Below are 15,309 nucleotides of genomic sequence, written 5' to 3'. Positions count from 1 at the left end.
TAGAATGATTAAAAGGTGGCTTGACAAAATACTTTAAAACTTGATATTTTAGACCTTCGGTAAGTTACATGAAAGAGAATGAAGTGATTTTTTTAAAAACTTTTTATGGCATAAACATCATAAAAATACAGACTGCTTTTGTCAGATTTCAAATTTTGCCATGGCCTGGCTGTACTTGGTTAATGAGCTGAGGTAACAGGATTGGAATACTTTGTCATCTCTAAGTGAAAGTACAAGTCTTGCATGTAATAGCATGAGGGACCATTTAACTGTCTTGTATGTTGTGTATGCAGCTGAAAAGTGTGATATGAGTTAGGAAAGGAGCAGCTAGCTTCTAACTCAGACATTTCTAAAAATGTTCATCAGAAACGCTTGCTTCATTTATCTTCAACTTCATATTTGTGCTGCTGCTAATTGCATTTCCCAAGAAAATGACAGAAAGAATTCTCTATTGAAAGACTAATAACTGCAATTTAAAGCTAGAACTAATTGTTTTCTCTATGTGATTTTAGGGATGCAGAGAGGCTTGAAGAGTTTTATACCAAGAACCAACAGCTCAGAGAACAGCAAAAAGCTCTTCATGACACTATCAAGGTTTTAGAAGACAGGTGTAGTATCTTGTAGCTTTTGGGTTTGTTGTGTTTTGCTCTTACAGAGTAGCTCTGGATACTTCGCAAGTTGTGATTTTTTTTTTTTTCGAGTAAACCAGTCCTTTTCTAATACAATCTAAATAGTGTGTTTTAAAGAAAAGCGTAGAATTTAGATTCTTCTGACTGAATTAAATTTTTGTTATTTTTGAAGTGCTTAGCTTACTTGGTTCAGTTAAGATAAATAGAAGTTAAATACATGAGATTGGGGGGCAGACAGCCATTTTAAAACACATTCTTTCACATCCAGTTTTGTGGAGGTAATTTTGATATCAATTGATATGTAGTACAAGTACAAAACCCAAGGGTAAATTATATAATATACTTTGAAACTCGTGAAATAACTTACTAGAAATCTTCCATATTTGAGGGGGTCTTCTACCAGTTGTCTCTTTAACCTGCAGGCTTTGTCTTTTGCCTTCTTTTGGACTTAGACATTCTGATCACCTTTCCCTTATTTCTTGCTGTTTAATCTGATATAACAAACTAAAACCAATAGACATGAAATTACAGTGCACTACTTAAAATGATACCTGTTTTGTAAAGTGTATGTTAAATTTGCTACTAATAGTCTCTCAGAAGCTTTCTTGAGAACAGAGATCATTACATAGTACATTATTCTCCCACATTCTTGTGTAATCTCAAATTTTAGAGCTGTGATCTTCAAATTTTGCTTTCAACTCTTGTTTCTCTGTGAAAGGCATTAGGGATAACCTTGTAACTGCACATAATAAACTTCCACAACGCACAGGCAGAAAGACATTTACAGAGCGAATGGACTTCCCTAATCCCTTAGCAGATGAAGTACTCAGACTGTAGAAAACAAAAGGATCATTTAACGTGGTTTAAAACATGGGGTTGATAATTCTGTGTTTATTATACAGTTAGTTAGATAAACTAGAATGAAGAGACATTTCAGTATTTTACTTTTTCTATAATTCCACAATATTAAAATACCCATAAACCAAGATGGTTTTTACTTCCAATATTCAACTGTGGAATTGGGAAGTTAGATGTTTTGTTTGGTTGGAGGGTTTGTGGTGCTGGTGGTGGTTTGGTTTTTGTTGGTGTCTTTTTTTTTTTTTAATTCTTCATGTGCTAACAACAGCAATGCAGAACTCTTTATTAATTGGTCGCTTATTTAGCAGGCAAAAGAGAGTCTGGTTTTTACTTTGGTAATACTGTTAGCTTTTTGTTGTGTACCAGAAATAAATACACTTGTCACCTGTAAAACGGATACACATTACACTGCACAAATGAATGTGTCAAGTAAGATGGAGTAATTGTAACAAGTCCTTTTCTGATAGATGTGCTTTAAACAGCTGATCTAAACAATTGGAGGCAGTGGAGGTAATGCCTCACATGGACTTTTGGAGCCACTTCTAGTTACTGATGTCTAGATAAAGGATTTCACACTTGCTTGGTATTTGTTAGAGTGAATTTGCTGTTTGTACTTTTTATTTGATTACTTTGCTTAATGACAGTGATATATCCGTCTTAAATGAAGTCATAATATATTTACTAAAATGATTTGCTTGTTTGCATTTGCTTGTATGAACTGAATTTATAATGAATGGTAATTTACATTTGACAGGATTATTAGTAGGACACCTCACAAAGGCTTTCACTGGCAAGGTGTAGAATGCTCCGCTTTATTTAATAAACAATTAAGTAATGCATGTTGCTTTAGAAGTATCCAATACCTACAGTCATATATGCAAATGTTAGTATATGTAGTATTAGATAGTTCAGAAGTCTCAAAATACTACTATGTCAACATAGAAAACAAGAGTACTTAATGGTCTGTGTGGTTGTCAAGAAATTTTCTGTTTTTCATTGTTCAAAAGGCCAGTTAAGTGTGGGTATCTGCTTCACATATGGCAATATTTTCTTAAGAGGGACATTTTTTTTCTCGCTTTTATTGTAGATTAAGAGCGGGATTATGTGATCGTTGTGCTGTAACCGAAGAACATATGAGAAAGAAACAGCAAGAGTTTGAAAATATCCGGCAGCAGAATCTTAAACTTATCACTGAGCTTAGTGAGTTTTTACCCACAAGTCTGAAGAGAAAACATACTATTTTGTAAACTAGTTCTTCATGAATTCCTGTAACTTGATATAATTCTTGTATGGTGTGTTTAGTAAGCCCAAGAAGTTCAGTCAAGGGGATATCTAACTCTACATTCTGAAAATGTGTAACATACCAATTACTAGTCATTTGACCCACCTTCTTAGATTGTAGAGCTGATACTAAAAGTGAACTGATTTGTAAAATCTTGCAGTGTAAACTAGCTACTTTAGATAAAGTGTGGCTGCTTCTGTTTATTCCTACAGCTAAGACATAGAAGGACTGCCAGCTTTCCTAAGGAAACCCTGACTTCAGAAGTAACTGGTGATCACAAAGGAGCAGGTTCAAACAGAAGCTTCCTGGGTTTAGTTTGTGTCCTGTAGCTCGTCTTGGGAGTTTAACGGCAGTAAACCCAAAACCTTCACATAACCCTCTGAAGGCGTAAAGGAATCGCTTTATACCAGGCAGTTTATAGCCAGCTCATTTTGAAATCAGGAAGTAGTATATATGGGGCAGGAAAAAATAAACTGTTTGTTCTAGGCAACATGAGGGCCCGACACAACAAATCTCTTCACAGAGTTTGGGAAGATTGGTTGTATAAAGTGCTAAATAATACAGGACAGGATTTAAAAATGTTGGTGGTGTCTTTACCATTAACTAAGTATTATACCATTTAGTTGTCTTGCTGCATCAAGAACAAGCAGACGTTCAGTGAGATTTTAATATGAGAAATGAAAGACACAAAAAGTAGCTTTTCAGTGCTTAATACATCAATTGTTCAAGGACTTTTAATATTGGATATTTATATAAAAATGTTCTGAATCCTTGAGTTTAATGATTAACAACAAACAGGGTACACCCAATCTTCAAATAAAGCTCTGAGCCTTAAAAATCAAGGTGAGGCGTATTGGGTACAAATCTTCTTGAACAATGTCTGACACAACAGTAGCCTTCCATGGGTTTGGGTTGAGGTCAATATGACTATTTATGTATGTGTTTCCTGCAACCGGCAAAAAAGGTCAGTTAAGAATAATCCAGAGGTAAAATACACAACAAAAAATTAAGAACAAGAAAATAAACCTTAATCTGAACAGAAAAGTTGGGAGCTGTTGCTACATTGATGGTTGAATTTGATGATCTTAAAGGTCTTTTCCAACCTAAAAAAGTCTATGATTGTGTTAGTTTGAGGCAGTGTGGAAAAAAGGCTGAAGGTGTTGCAATAAGCTTGTGTGAAGTACAGACAAAATTAATTCGAAAGTAAGTAAAATAAAAAATTTCTGACTAGTATCTCAAATTCCAAAATATTTAACCAATTTTTAAGAAATTGGGTTTTTGCTCTTCTTCCCAATTAGCTGGTTGCTTCAGTGGCTAAAACCAAATTCTAATTACTTTATACTTCATAGGCTGTCTTCAATCTAAGGAAGCAATTTTGTCCATGGAGCTGTATGAGCAATTCATTCATCTTTACAACATGGTCTCACTTGTCATGTACATGGAGAAAAGTAATTAATGATTATGTAGAGCTGATATTATGATCCAGTAATTGTGACTCCTTTACCTTTTCTAACATATCATTTTACAACCTTTTTAATTACTAGCTTGAAAAATCATTTTGGTAAGCCATAGAGAGGGTGTATGGTATTATGTTTTAAAATTAGTTCTGTTTCCTTAAAGGACCTGACAAAATTAGATATGTTATGATGTTAACATGTGTGCATTGATTTCTTTTTTACCCCCGCCCCCCATCCCCCCCCCCAAATTGCAGTGAATGAAAAAAACAACTTACAGGATGAAAATAAAAAGATAACTGAACAGTTCCAGCAATTGCAGAAGGAGTTGGAGTAAGTTTTGAAGATTTTTGCATATTCCCCCCTTCCTCCCCATTCGTCAGCAGTAATGTCTGGGAATATAAATACCAGATTTTAAATCTTTAAAACTTGGGTTTCTTCTTTTTTAATAGATTGTGGAAAAAATAGTCTACTGCCACTATAACAATATAAAAATAGCGGGTTTGTATTGTGCAAAATTTTTGCTTTCTTTTAACTTTGTGCATCTTTTTTTTTAAAAAAAACTGAAAGAGGAAGATGAATTTGTCATAGAAATTCTGTTTGACTTCATGATTGTTCAAGATTATTTGGGCCACAGTGCACAGCAAAGCCTTATGTCTCATTATTTTATTCCTCTGTTGACTCTTCACCAACTCCTTCCACCTGGCTTAAGACTTTAGAAAAGTAGTTTCTCAGCTATTCAAGAAGTTCCAGGATCTTGCAATACATTTTTTTTTTTTAATAAAATTATGATAATTTTCCTGACTTTAATAAGAAAAAAAACATAGTAAATTTTGAAAGGAAATCATAAAAATAATGAGCTACAAATTGACTGTCATACTGTAATCTGATATGATAGCAAGAATGTACCATATAATGTCGTGGTTAATATGTGAATGTGGTGCACTGTGCAAGACAGGTAGTATTCCTTGTTAGGCTATGGTCTGCAATCTGAAACTTACCTCAGTCTTGCCGATCCGTGAATAAGTTGTGTGCTTGCATAGGGGGAATGGGACAGGATGTGTGGACTTGATATGCGAGGCTTTTTTTGCATGTAATTTTTTCTTGTCTTTGTCAGAAAGTAACTTCGGTAAAGGAGTAACACAACTTAGAGTTCAGTTCAAAATGACTGTGATCCTATTCCTTTGTATTTCTTGGTTTGTCTCCCATCGTTTGCACCTTCATTATCCTTTCTTCTGTATGCATTTCATCTTCTTGGAGTAATACGTTTCATGACCCTAGGAGTACTCCTTTTTAATACAAAGTAGTAACAAATTTCTGTATGCTTCCTCATGTATAATTGCTTCTCAATAATGGTTCCCCTATGCGGCCTGACAACAGTAGGAGGTGACATTAAAAAAATTGACACCAGACATCCATCCAAATTTACTAATTTGGTCCCCAGTCTTGCAGTTTAGCTTCCAGTGAAAATCTCTGGCTGCTATGTAGGAAAGTTGAGAGTGACCAATATAACACAAAGTTACACACTTTGAATGTTAGGTGGCCACTTAAATGGGTGCAGATTTGAGTGAATAAGCAGTAATTAACAGGGATGGTCCTGCTGTTTGTAATATAGCCACTGCATTTTGTTGTTTCAGTTGGACTATAGTCATGTTACTTTAGAATGAACAACTTACACATCATGATGTTATATTGATCTGTGTAAGGTAATGTTTCTGGTGCATCACATGAAATTAGATTTTTGCAATCTTCTGTATTTTGTTACCAAGGTTTAATATTTTAGAAAAAATAATTATCTAAGGATCCTCTATAAAGGTGAAATCAATGAGGTTGTAGAAGAGTTGATTTATCTGATCCTTTATCAGATTAGAATTTCATTATCTATGGATGGAAATGGAAAGGAAATTTCTGTGAAAGCCTTTTCTGGGGTGTCAGATAAATGTTTCCAGGATTCAGAAATTACTGCATATATGTGATGTATAGTATGTATGGCAGTTTCTTAATTCTTGGTTTGCATGTGGAATGTATTTATAGTAAGCTGATTTGTCATAAGGCTACATGTGCCAGTAAATTTACAGAGAACTCTGTAACAGCTAACTGAAACTTGCAAAGTAACTGGATGAATGTATTGTTTTGCTGGGTTTTTTTGATTTGTGTCTTAAGATATTGTTAGTAAATGATACGGTTTTCCGGTTATGGTGCTTTCTTTGTAAATGTGCTAGAAAAAAGGAATCACAAAATGCCACATTCATCAAGGCTTCATCAGTGCACCAGTGTTTGTCGTGTTCAAAGCTAGCCATGGTAAAAAGCCTAACTGCAAAAATGCTGTTAGTCTTGAGCCAGGCAGCTTTCTACGGTTTTGCATTAAGTTATTTTATATAAGATCTTGTAGTTCATTTCAATGCAAGCAGAAATATATTCATATTTCCTCTTCTTCCCTTAGAGCAAATCCTTAAATCCTTCTCTTTTATAGTTAGGCAATGATCTTTTGGCCTGTGTTTTCTCTTGAGAGTCGTAAGGAAAAGTGCTACTGCAGAAAGATGACCAAGCAGGCTGAGTTAATTTCCTTGTGTTTTTCTTTTACTGCCTGTTCATTTCTCACTACCACCACCATATGACAGGTAGCAATGCAATTACTAAGTTAAAAGAACTGGATTTAATGCTTTTTGGAGAGAAAAGACGTAGTTACTTGTTATGCTAATTTTTATATACTGACTCTGTTGTTGCATATAAAAAGTATATGCAACGGCATGTTGCAGTGCGAAAGTGAACTTCATAATCAATTTTGTGTTTTACATAGTTTACATTGCTTTTTACACTCCTCTCTGAAGACCTTTGTGAGGTGAACAAGAGGTAACACTGGTGCTGTGGAGGAGGACTGGCTTGAATATAGTGCTGTTTGTTACTATCTAAAATTGTCCAAAAGCTTTTGTTTTCTATTCAAGGCAGTTAGTATTCTTGGGGTATGCAGGGACTTCCATACAGGGAGAGACATGCTAGTCTGTCCATTTCAGCATTCTTTCGTTCAAGTGGCACATGTTTCAGAGAACAAGCTAGAAACTCTGTAGTCCCTAGTTTCCTCCAGGGAAGAAGCCTTACATAGTGCAGTAGTTAAATGCTGCCTTCAAATGTGGAGAGCTAGGCTTGTATGCTGTTCTCAGGCTTCGTGGAGCAATTGTGAATTTATTATTAAGATGTGTCTAAAAAACTGGTTACTGGTATTACTTTTTACACACTGTGATGTTATTGAGATGGCTGTATTTTCGAAATTGTTGCTTTCTTGAGCCATATGATTGTCTTGCTTGCTGAAACAAAAGCTCTTCATCTTGTTGACGTGGTGTTTTATTTGACCACCTAATTTGGTTTCCAGGGAGCGAAAGCAACAAGCAATGGAATTGGAAGAAGGAGTCATTCTGGATTCTCCAGTTCTGACTTCTTCATTTTCTGTGGTTAATCGTATGAGAAGAAAAAAAGAAAATAGGCATGTCCGATACACAGAACATACACACCCAGATTTGGAACTTGTGGAAAGCAACAGTGGTAAGAGTATTGTGGTTTTTAAAGTTAATTTCAAATATACATTTTTAAAGGCTAAAGAAAAAGATGATGTAGAAGTTTGATGGCAAAGGGTGACACTAAAAGCAAAAGAAGTCTTATGGTTTTTTTGGTTTGGCTTTTTTCCATTTATGCTATAATGCCTGAGTCAGGAGAAAAAATGTCTTCAGCAGTAGCGGTTATATCAGTTATATGCTCAACACTTATCTCAGCCTGCTACTTTTCTTCATCCATATACACGTGCAAATATAACAGTTTTCCACCTGTATCTCGTCTGTAACTGCGAACAAAAAGTTAGGGTCTGAGTTCTGTGCGTAGCTATGTCACCACCTAGTGGAGAATGAAGTAAATGTTTTTTCACATTCAGCAATTATTCTGCAATTAATGTTACTAAAACTTGATAGATATCTAATTCTAGCAGCTACGTGATCTTACTTTTTCTAGTTATGATACACTGTATTTGTTTGGTGTCTAAGTCCTGAAGTATTGTGTGCATTCAATTTCCAAACTTTGTTCTGTAATGTCATAGAAATAGCCCTAATGTATTTTAACTGTGAGAAATATTTTGTGAAATAAGGGACTTTATGCTTGTATTTTAATAATACACAGGAAGTAGAATAAACGATCCAGGTGTTCTTGATATTTTAATTTATCTTGTGGAATTAAAAAAAGTATTCTAAATAATTAGATATATTAATATATTATAAGTCTTGACTAAAAGCCTCTTTTCAAGAATAAAAATAGCACAGCTGTGGGGTGAAGAGGGTGGGCTGGTGATTCATGCTCTTAATTTGGCATGTGTAATTTTAGTGCTGTGGACAGTTTCTCCTTTTCAAACATACCTGCTTTTCTCTATTTTCTGACTAAAAAATAGAACTACTAAATTAAACCAAAGTTGTAATACTTAAGAAATGATGTAAATACCGGTCACAGTCAATGGCTATGAAAAGCTGTTGGTGTCCAGATAAAGGATTACATAGCAGAAAGTTGGTCATGCTTCAGATTTTTTTTACCTTTTCATTATCTTAGCTGATGCAGAAAATTATTCCTATGGATGGTTTACTCTTTAATAGTTTTGTTGCCATATTAACAGGTCAAATATAGACTGAATACATACTTTTAATGTGGTCAGTATAGAAACTGATGTAGTCATGTGTCAGTATTGTTTTATGGCTGACTGGCTGGGCTCATACTTGTAAGAGAAAGGATTAATGTGAAGTACTTGTGAATAATTTGTCACAGTGATACCTCAGAATAAAAATAAGCAGATGTGCTTAGGTTACTGGATGTATTGACATATCAAAACTCATGTTCAGGTGTTTTTAAGATCAGGATCATGGTCTGTCTACACAAAATTATCACAACAGGATACCTAATTTCACCATATGAAAAATGTTTCCTAGAGTTTGGAAAAATTCCACTGTATTCCACACAAGTGAACAGTCGCCATGGAGAAGAGATACTAGTGGCAGATACCTGTGATCAGCAACTGTCCCCTGTACCAAGTGAGTGTATTAATAGATTTAGTTCTAATTCTATTCAAAATAAGACAAAAAATATTATAAAACTGAGGTTTCATCTCTTTAAACAAAGGAGCCAGAAAAAGGATTTTGTGTCTAATCACAGAATTGCTGCCAAAATGCCTATCTTGTAATCTCTGTCTGTATGCCACTAGATATATGATCTAGTGGCATAGCATCAGGGCATAGAGTCAAGAAATAGAAGCTCAGTGCAGCTTTTACTGCAGATATCATATAGTTTAGGCAGCTTACCCAATTGTCTTACACCTGATTTTCCAACTGTATAGGAGATAAAATATTCTAAGAACTGCACTTACTGTCTGACATGAATATGTAATGTTTAGAAACAGTTCTGTTAATTACTCCCTTTTTTTGCAATTGTGAATGTGTACAACTCCTAAGTCCTTCTTCATAAACAGTTCTTAGACAAGAACTTCTTGTGTCCTTGCTATTTTTTCTGTGAAGTGTTTAACTATAAATGACTGCGAGAATCAGCATTTTGGAATCTTTTGTGCGGTCAGGGTTGTGGTGGTTGTAGTTCTTGTACTTTCCCATCATATTACCTTGCCCCAGTTCATTAAACTGAGTAGTGCTGAAGTCCTGAAAGAAGGGAAACTCATCTGTTTGTTTTCCTAACGAAAACACAGGAAGAATAATTGTGTCACCTAAGAAATACACAACGCAGACATTTTACTATAAATATACTTTATCATGGTTGTACATGCTTTTCTCAGACTATTCATGTTCTGGACTGGGAGTTTGAAAAGCAAATTTTACAATGACTTGTCTTTGTATTGTGATTCTGGGGAGTGTATTCAAATTGGAAACATTTTTCTGTGATAACAGCAGTTTGCTCTTTTATCAAAAATTCTTCTTTTGCCCCCCTTCTCCACTTACCACATAATTTTTATCTGATACAGGTCAAACTGTTTCCATAAGTACCAATTTTAATTCATGATCTTTAGTTCTGTGTTTGTACCATCTGTATTAGTGGAGTAAGATACTATAATGTGTATGTAACTTACTGTGAGCTTCTTTCTACTTGTAAAGATAAACTGAGGATGGGAGGCTATCCTGTCCCAAAGCCATCTTTTAACTTGGCTGCAGTTGTTGCAGAAACAATTGGACTGGCTGTTCAAGAGGAATCTGTAAGTACTATTCCCAGAGTTCTTACATAACCACCTTTTTATGCCAGTTGTTTTCAAAACCAGGATTTTTCTCTTTTACATTAAAATTCTGCAAAAGTGTTCCGAGTGCCAGTAAGCTCACTTCGGTTTGCTTTTGCTTACTCATTATAAAATTGCTCTATCAAGAAGAGATATAACTGTGCTGACCTGTCTGGGGGTTCGGGAGGAGGGTAGGGGTGTGGTTCCTGCTGTGTATAAAACTTCCAAGTTTAACTAAGACAGTGGACTAAATCCTTGAGTCTGCCAAACTCCCTTTGTGGAGTAATTAAGTCTAAGACACCATAAAAGATAATTTGGTGATGAGACTGGTGACTCGGGTGAGATTATTTCACATTTTTGATGGGCAGCTACAGTGAAAAGGTTAGCGTGCAGACTGGGCTTTTTTGTGTGCGCACATTTGAATGGTGAAATTCTTTAATATCCATAAGATTTCTTTAAAGTTGCTAGTCTAAATTTCATCTCTTTTATTATTTTTCAGTTTTGAATGGTTCGGTTTGAATTGGATCTTCAGAGTATTTATGTGCAAACCTAGCATATTTCTAATTTTTAATTTTAAGAGCTTCTCACGCTTCATTTCTTTGTTTTCCTTCACCACTTGCAAGGAGTCCCAGAGTGTATTAAGTCCTCCCTGCACTAATACTGTTATGAGCCAGGCCCCAGAGAGCATGCAGTCTGAAGACTCAAGAAAACATCCAGCTTCTGAATCAAGAAATGATGACAACAATTTAGGGTGTGTTTTCACTTGGTTATAATAATATTGTTTTAAGCAGGCTTATATGAAGTTTTAGTTTTAGTAGAATTTCAAACCTTCCAGCAGTTTGCTTTAGAAGTACAGATATGGAAATAAATATTTTCATATTATTCAGGCTTCTTTCATGTAAATAACATTAGAAGCAAAGGAACTGAATGGAAAAACTGTGGACTTCATTTTCAGACTTCTGATTTGGGCTTTCTATGTACACAGTCCAGTCCCTCCCTCACTGACTTCTTGTTATTGCAAGGTATCTTCTGAGGCCCATAAACCTGGAGGTCAGGGGCCTGGAGCTGGGGTAGGAAAATGATCATAAAACTTCTTTGCTGACTAGGTGTCATACCAATTGACTGTCGCCCTTCCCACTCTCCTCAGGATGTTGTGGTCTAAACTGAAAATTTTTTTTAGCCCCTATTTGTCATCTTAAATGTATGTTTTATTGATGACAGGTAAAAAACAGGCTACCTGAAAGAAGCTTGCACACGTTTCCTTCACTTGCAGAAGCTTTGAGAATCTGTTGCTATTTGAGATCTATGTCTATAAGATCTATACAAGAACCTAGATAGACTACTATTGCAACCATTCTCACTTTCTTTCCATTTCACTGCATTGAAAGGTAGGGGGGTCCTTTGGTAGAAGAGATTCCTAGGTAGGCTTAATTCTATCACAGAGTCACAGAATGGTCAGGGTTGGAAGGGACCTCTGGAGATCACCTAGTCCAACTCCCTGCTAAAAGCAGGTTCTCCTAGAGCAGGTTACACAGAATCACCTCCAGGTGGGTTTTGAAAGTCTCCAGCGAAGGAGACTCCACAATGTCCCTATCCTCAGTTCTCAGTTGCATATGGAACAGAATTTCACACTAAAATGAAGGACAAAGTCTGCATTTTGTTTGCCTTTTATGGCTCTAAGTGCAACAGTACTTATTCCTAGACGAAAAATTTATTTTCTTTTTTCCTTCTGTTTTCAGTTAATACTAGCAGCTCTTGACAGCTTTAAAGCAGATCACTGATAGAAAACTTAAGTATTTGTACATCCCTTTCTCTCCTCCCAGCCCCCTGTGTCCACTAGAAAAATACCTCATCTCTCATTATATTCAGTCTTGCAGATCCATCTCAGAACACTCCACCACATGTTGACTGGGATTCTCGGGTAGCCTCTCCTGTTTTTGGAGCTTCTAGCAGTATGAAGAACACCACAAGTACAAGTCATGCCCCTTGTATTTTAGATTCAGGATTGAAGCCTAATCTCAAAACCAATCTCTTCAACAATCCTTCCAGTTCCAGATCTCATAAAAGTAGATCAAAATCTGAAGATGTTGCTTTTGTTGCACCACTGAATCTTGGAAAGGAAGTCAACTCAGTTATCAGCCAGGCCTCTATCAATAGGCAAGTGGTTGTGAAAAAGAATGCTAATGAGGCTGTAACGTGTGTTGGAAACACTTGCACAGCTAAAAATGAGGCGATCAAGAGTGATTTCCTTCTTGTACACCAAAAGCAGCTAGAAGGCAGGTGTGCTAAGAGAAAGAAAACTGAAGATGAGCAAGAAATTAGCTGTGAAAAAACATCCTTCAACAAAGAGAACTCTATACCCTTTCGATCAGATGTTCAGAATATTAATGGGGAGCATACTGTTGATAAGCCCTTGGACCTGTCTGATCGCTTCTCTGGAGTTCGTTGTCAAGAGAAAAAACAAGGAAGTGAGGAGACCTGTAAAAGTAGACTGAAACAGGTGACTCTGCATGATGTTTTTTCACAGCTAGGGAAGCCCATACCTGAAGGTTCATCATCCATTCAAAATGCCAACAATGAGAGCTGTTTGTTTGGCAGAGATTTACAAGACAAATCCTATATACAAGAGGCGAAGCTGGGTAAAACATTCCCAGATAAGAAAAAACAGATTCAAATGAAAGAAGAAGTTTCTCCCTTCAAAATTATACCACTTCCAAGTTCTGCAGAGATAGAACAGCTTTTTGATGATGTGAAGGTATGCTTTTCTGACTTTCTTCTCCTTTGAAATATTATATATAAGTTTTGGGAGATAGTAAAATTGCAATATGTTGTTAGGTTGCCAGTGGCCATGTACAAAATAGAAAGAAAACAAGGACAGGACATGGAGAGTCTGAACCAGCATCTGTACTTCAACCAAACCCTTGTAGACTATCAAAAAATAAAGCACTGCAAAATGAGCAAGGTAACTTGATGAAATGTTCCTTTTATTGCTGCCCTGCCCACATCCAGCTTGTGCTATGGTTCAACAAAATTTTTCATATCTTCTTTTCTCCTACTTTAACGACTTCCTCTGTTCTGCTTCTAATTCAGCCCTATTCTGTTCAGAATTTCTCAAGATCACCCCCTACGTTTTCAATCTGTATCTTCCTGGCATGCTTTTGCCACTATATAATATATTATTGGCATTCAACTGTAAACTCAACAGGCTAGGAATCTTGTTCTTTCTTGTTTATTTAGCATGGTTTACTGCAATGCGTGAATAACAAATACTGAAATAAAATCTCCGAGGTTTGAGTTTAAACTGTCAATATCAAATGCTTGAAAACTGTACTTAAGTATAAGGGTAAGCCATTTCATTAATATTTTTCATTATTGCTGATGATCTGTTAAAGAAATTTGTACCTTTTAATGATGATGAACAAATGCTGCCAAATACTTTTCCTAGGAAGAGTTTAATCATCTTTCCTGTTAAGTGATCCCAGTCTGAAAATTTAAGTGGTGTTGTAGAGTCACTGCTTCTGTACTCCTTAGCTGAGCTGTTAAACTGCATACTTTATTTAGAAATACTTACATTATGAATTTTAAAAAAATCTGTCATTAGTTGGTGTGGCCAGGTAGCTTGGCATCTAAACCTCTACTTCAGTAATAAATCAAGAGCGATCTCTGGAACAATAGCCAGATATTTTTGTGCTTGTTTGTACTTTAAGACCTGACTTCCACATTCTTACCAATCTAATTCTATAGTGAACCAGCTAGGGAAGCCACCCTGCTGGACCTGTTGTTTGTGAACAGAGAAGGACTTGTGGGTGGTGTGATGGTTGGAGGCTGCCTTGAGCATGGTGATCACAAAATGATAGGTTTTGATTCTTGGAGAAGGAGGGGAGTTAGCAGAACTGCTACCTTGGGCTTCTGGAAGGCAGACTTTGGCCTGTTTACGAGACTGTGGGAGGCAGTCCTGAAGGGCAAAGGAGTCCAGGAAGGCTGGATATTCTTCAAGAAGGAAATATTGAAGGTGTAGGAGAAGGTGGTCCCCAAATGCCAAAAGGCAAGCCGGCAGGGAAGACTACTGGCCTGGCTGAACAGAGAGCTTTGGCTGGAACTCAGGGAAAAAAGAGAGTTTATGACTTTTGGATCAAGTCATCAAGGGGCAGGCAACTCAAGAGGACTACAAGGATGTCAGGTGGTTATGCAGGGCGGAAACTAGAAGGGCCAAAGCCTAAGCGGAACTTAATCTGGCTACTGCCATAAAAGACAACAAAAAGTGGTTTTATAAATACATCAGCAACAAAAGGAGGGCTCAGGAGAATCTCCATTCTTTATTGGATGTGGGGGTGGGGTGTGTGTGGGGAAACAGTGATGAAGGAGGAAAAGGCTGAGGTACTTAATGTCTTCTTTAATGGTAAGACCAGTTGTTCCTGTGGTATGCAGCTACCCAGCCCCTTGAGCTGGAAGACGGGGATGGGGAGCAGAATGAAGCTCCCATAATCCAAGGGGAAATGGTCAGTGACCTGCTATGCCACTTAGACATGCACAGGTCTATGGGGATGGGTGGTATCCACCTGAGGGTACTGAGGGAGCTGGCAGAAGTGCTCACCAAGCCACTATTAATAATTTATCAGCAGTCCTGGCTAAACAGGGAGAACCCAGTTGACTGGAAGTTAGCAAATGTGATGCCCATCTGCAGGAAGGGCTGGAAGAAGAATCTGGGAAACTACAGGCCTGTCAGTCAGACCTCAGTGCTGGGGAAAGTTATGGAGCAGATACTCTTGAGTGCCGTCACATGGCATGTACAGGATACTGGAGGGATCAGGCCCAGCCAGCGTGGGGTTATGAAAGGCAGGTCCT

General features: G+C 36.8%; 1 protein-coding gene and 1 long non-coding RNA gene across 4 annotated transcripts in view; one reads left to right on the top strand and one right to left on the bottom strand.

Annotated features, from left to right (window-relative positions):
• RBBP8 (RB binding protein 8, endonuclease) overlaps positions 1–15,309 on the top strand; it is a 39,999-nt gene that overhangs the window by 11,875 nt on the left and 12,815 nt on the right. For 2 of the 3 annotated variants that reach the window (XM_055705379.1, XM_005445083.4), the window contains exons 4-12: positions 513–608; positions 2,575–2,687; positions 4,481–4,556; positions 7,594–7,763; positions 9,182–9,283; positions 10,349–10,446; positions 11,088–11,215; positions 12,334–13,219; positions 13,300–13,426. In XM_055705379.1, the coding sequence (XP_055561354.1) occupies positions 513–608; positions 2,575–2,687; positions 4,481–4,556; positions 7,594–7,763; positions 9,182–9,283; positions 10,349–10,446; positions 11,088–11,215; positions 12,334–13,219; positions 13,300–13,426 (1,796 nt within the window). The remainder of the gene's footprint in view (positions 1–512; positions 609–2,574; positions 2,688–4,480; positions 4,557–7,593; positions 7,764–9,181; positions 9,284–10,348; positions 10,447–11,087; positions 11,216–12,333; positions 13,220–13,299; positions 13,427–15,309) is intronic. The other variant, XM_055705380.1, reaches the window with a different exon arrangement.
• Positions 3,486–15,309, bottom strand: part of LOC114017504 (uncharacterized) — a 41,327-nt gene continuing 29,503 nt past the window's right edge. Inside the window, exon 3 of the long non-coding RNA XR_003562596.2 lies at positions 3,486–3,715. This is a non-coding gene — a long non-coding RNA (uncharacterized LOC114017504). The remainder of the gene's footprint in view (positions 3,716–15,309) is intronic.

The sequence above is a fragment of the Falco cherrug genome, chromosome 3 (genome assembly GCF_023634085.1).
Source record: "Falco cherrug isolate bFalChe1 chromosome 3, bFalChe1.pri, whole genome shotgun sequence".
Lineage (NCBI taxonomy): Eukaryota > Metazoa > Chordata > Aves > Falconiformes > Falconidae > Falco > Falco cherrug.
This window is presented reverse-complemented; position numbering and strand designations above follow the sequence as displayed.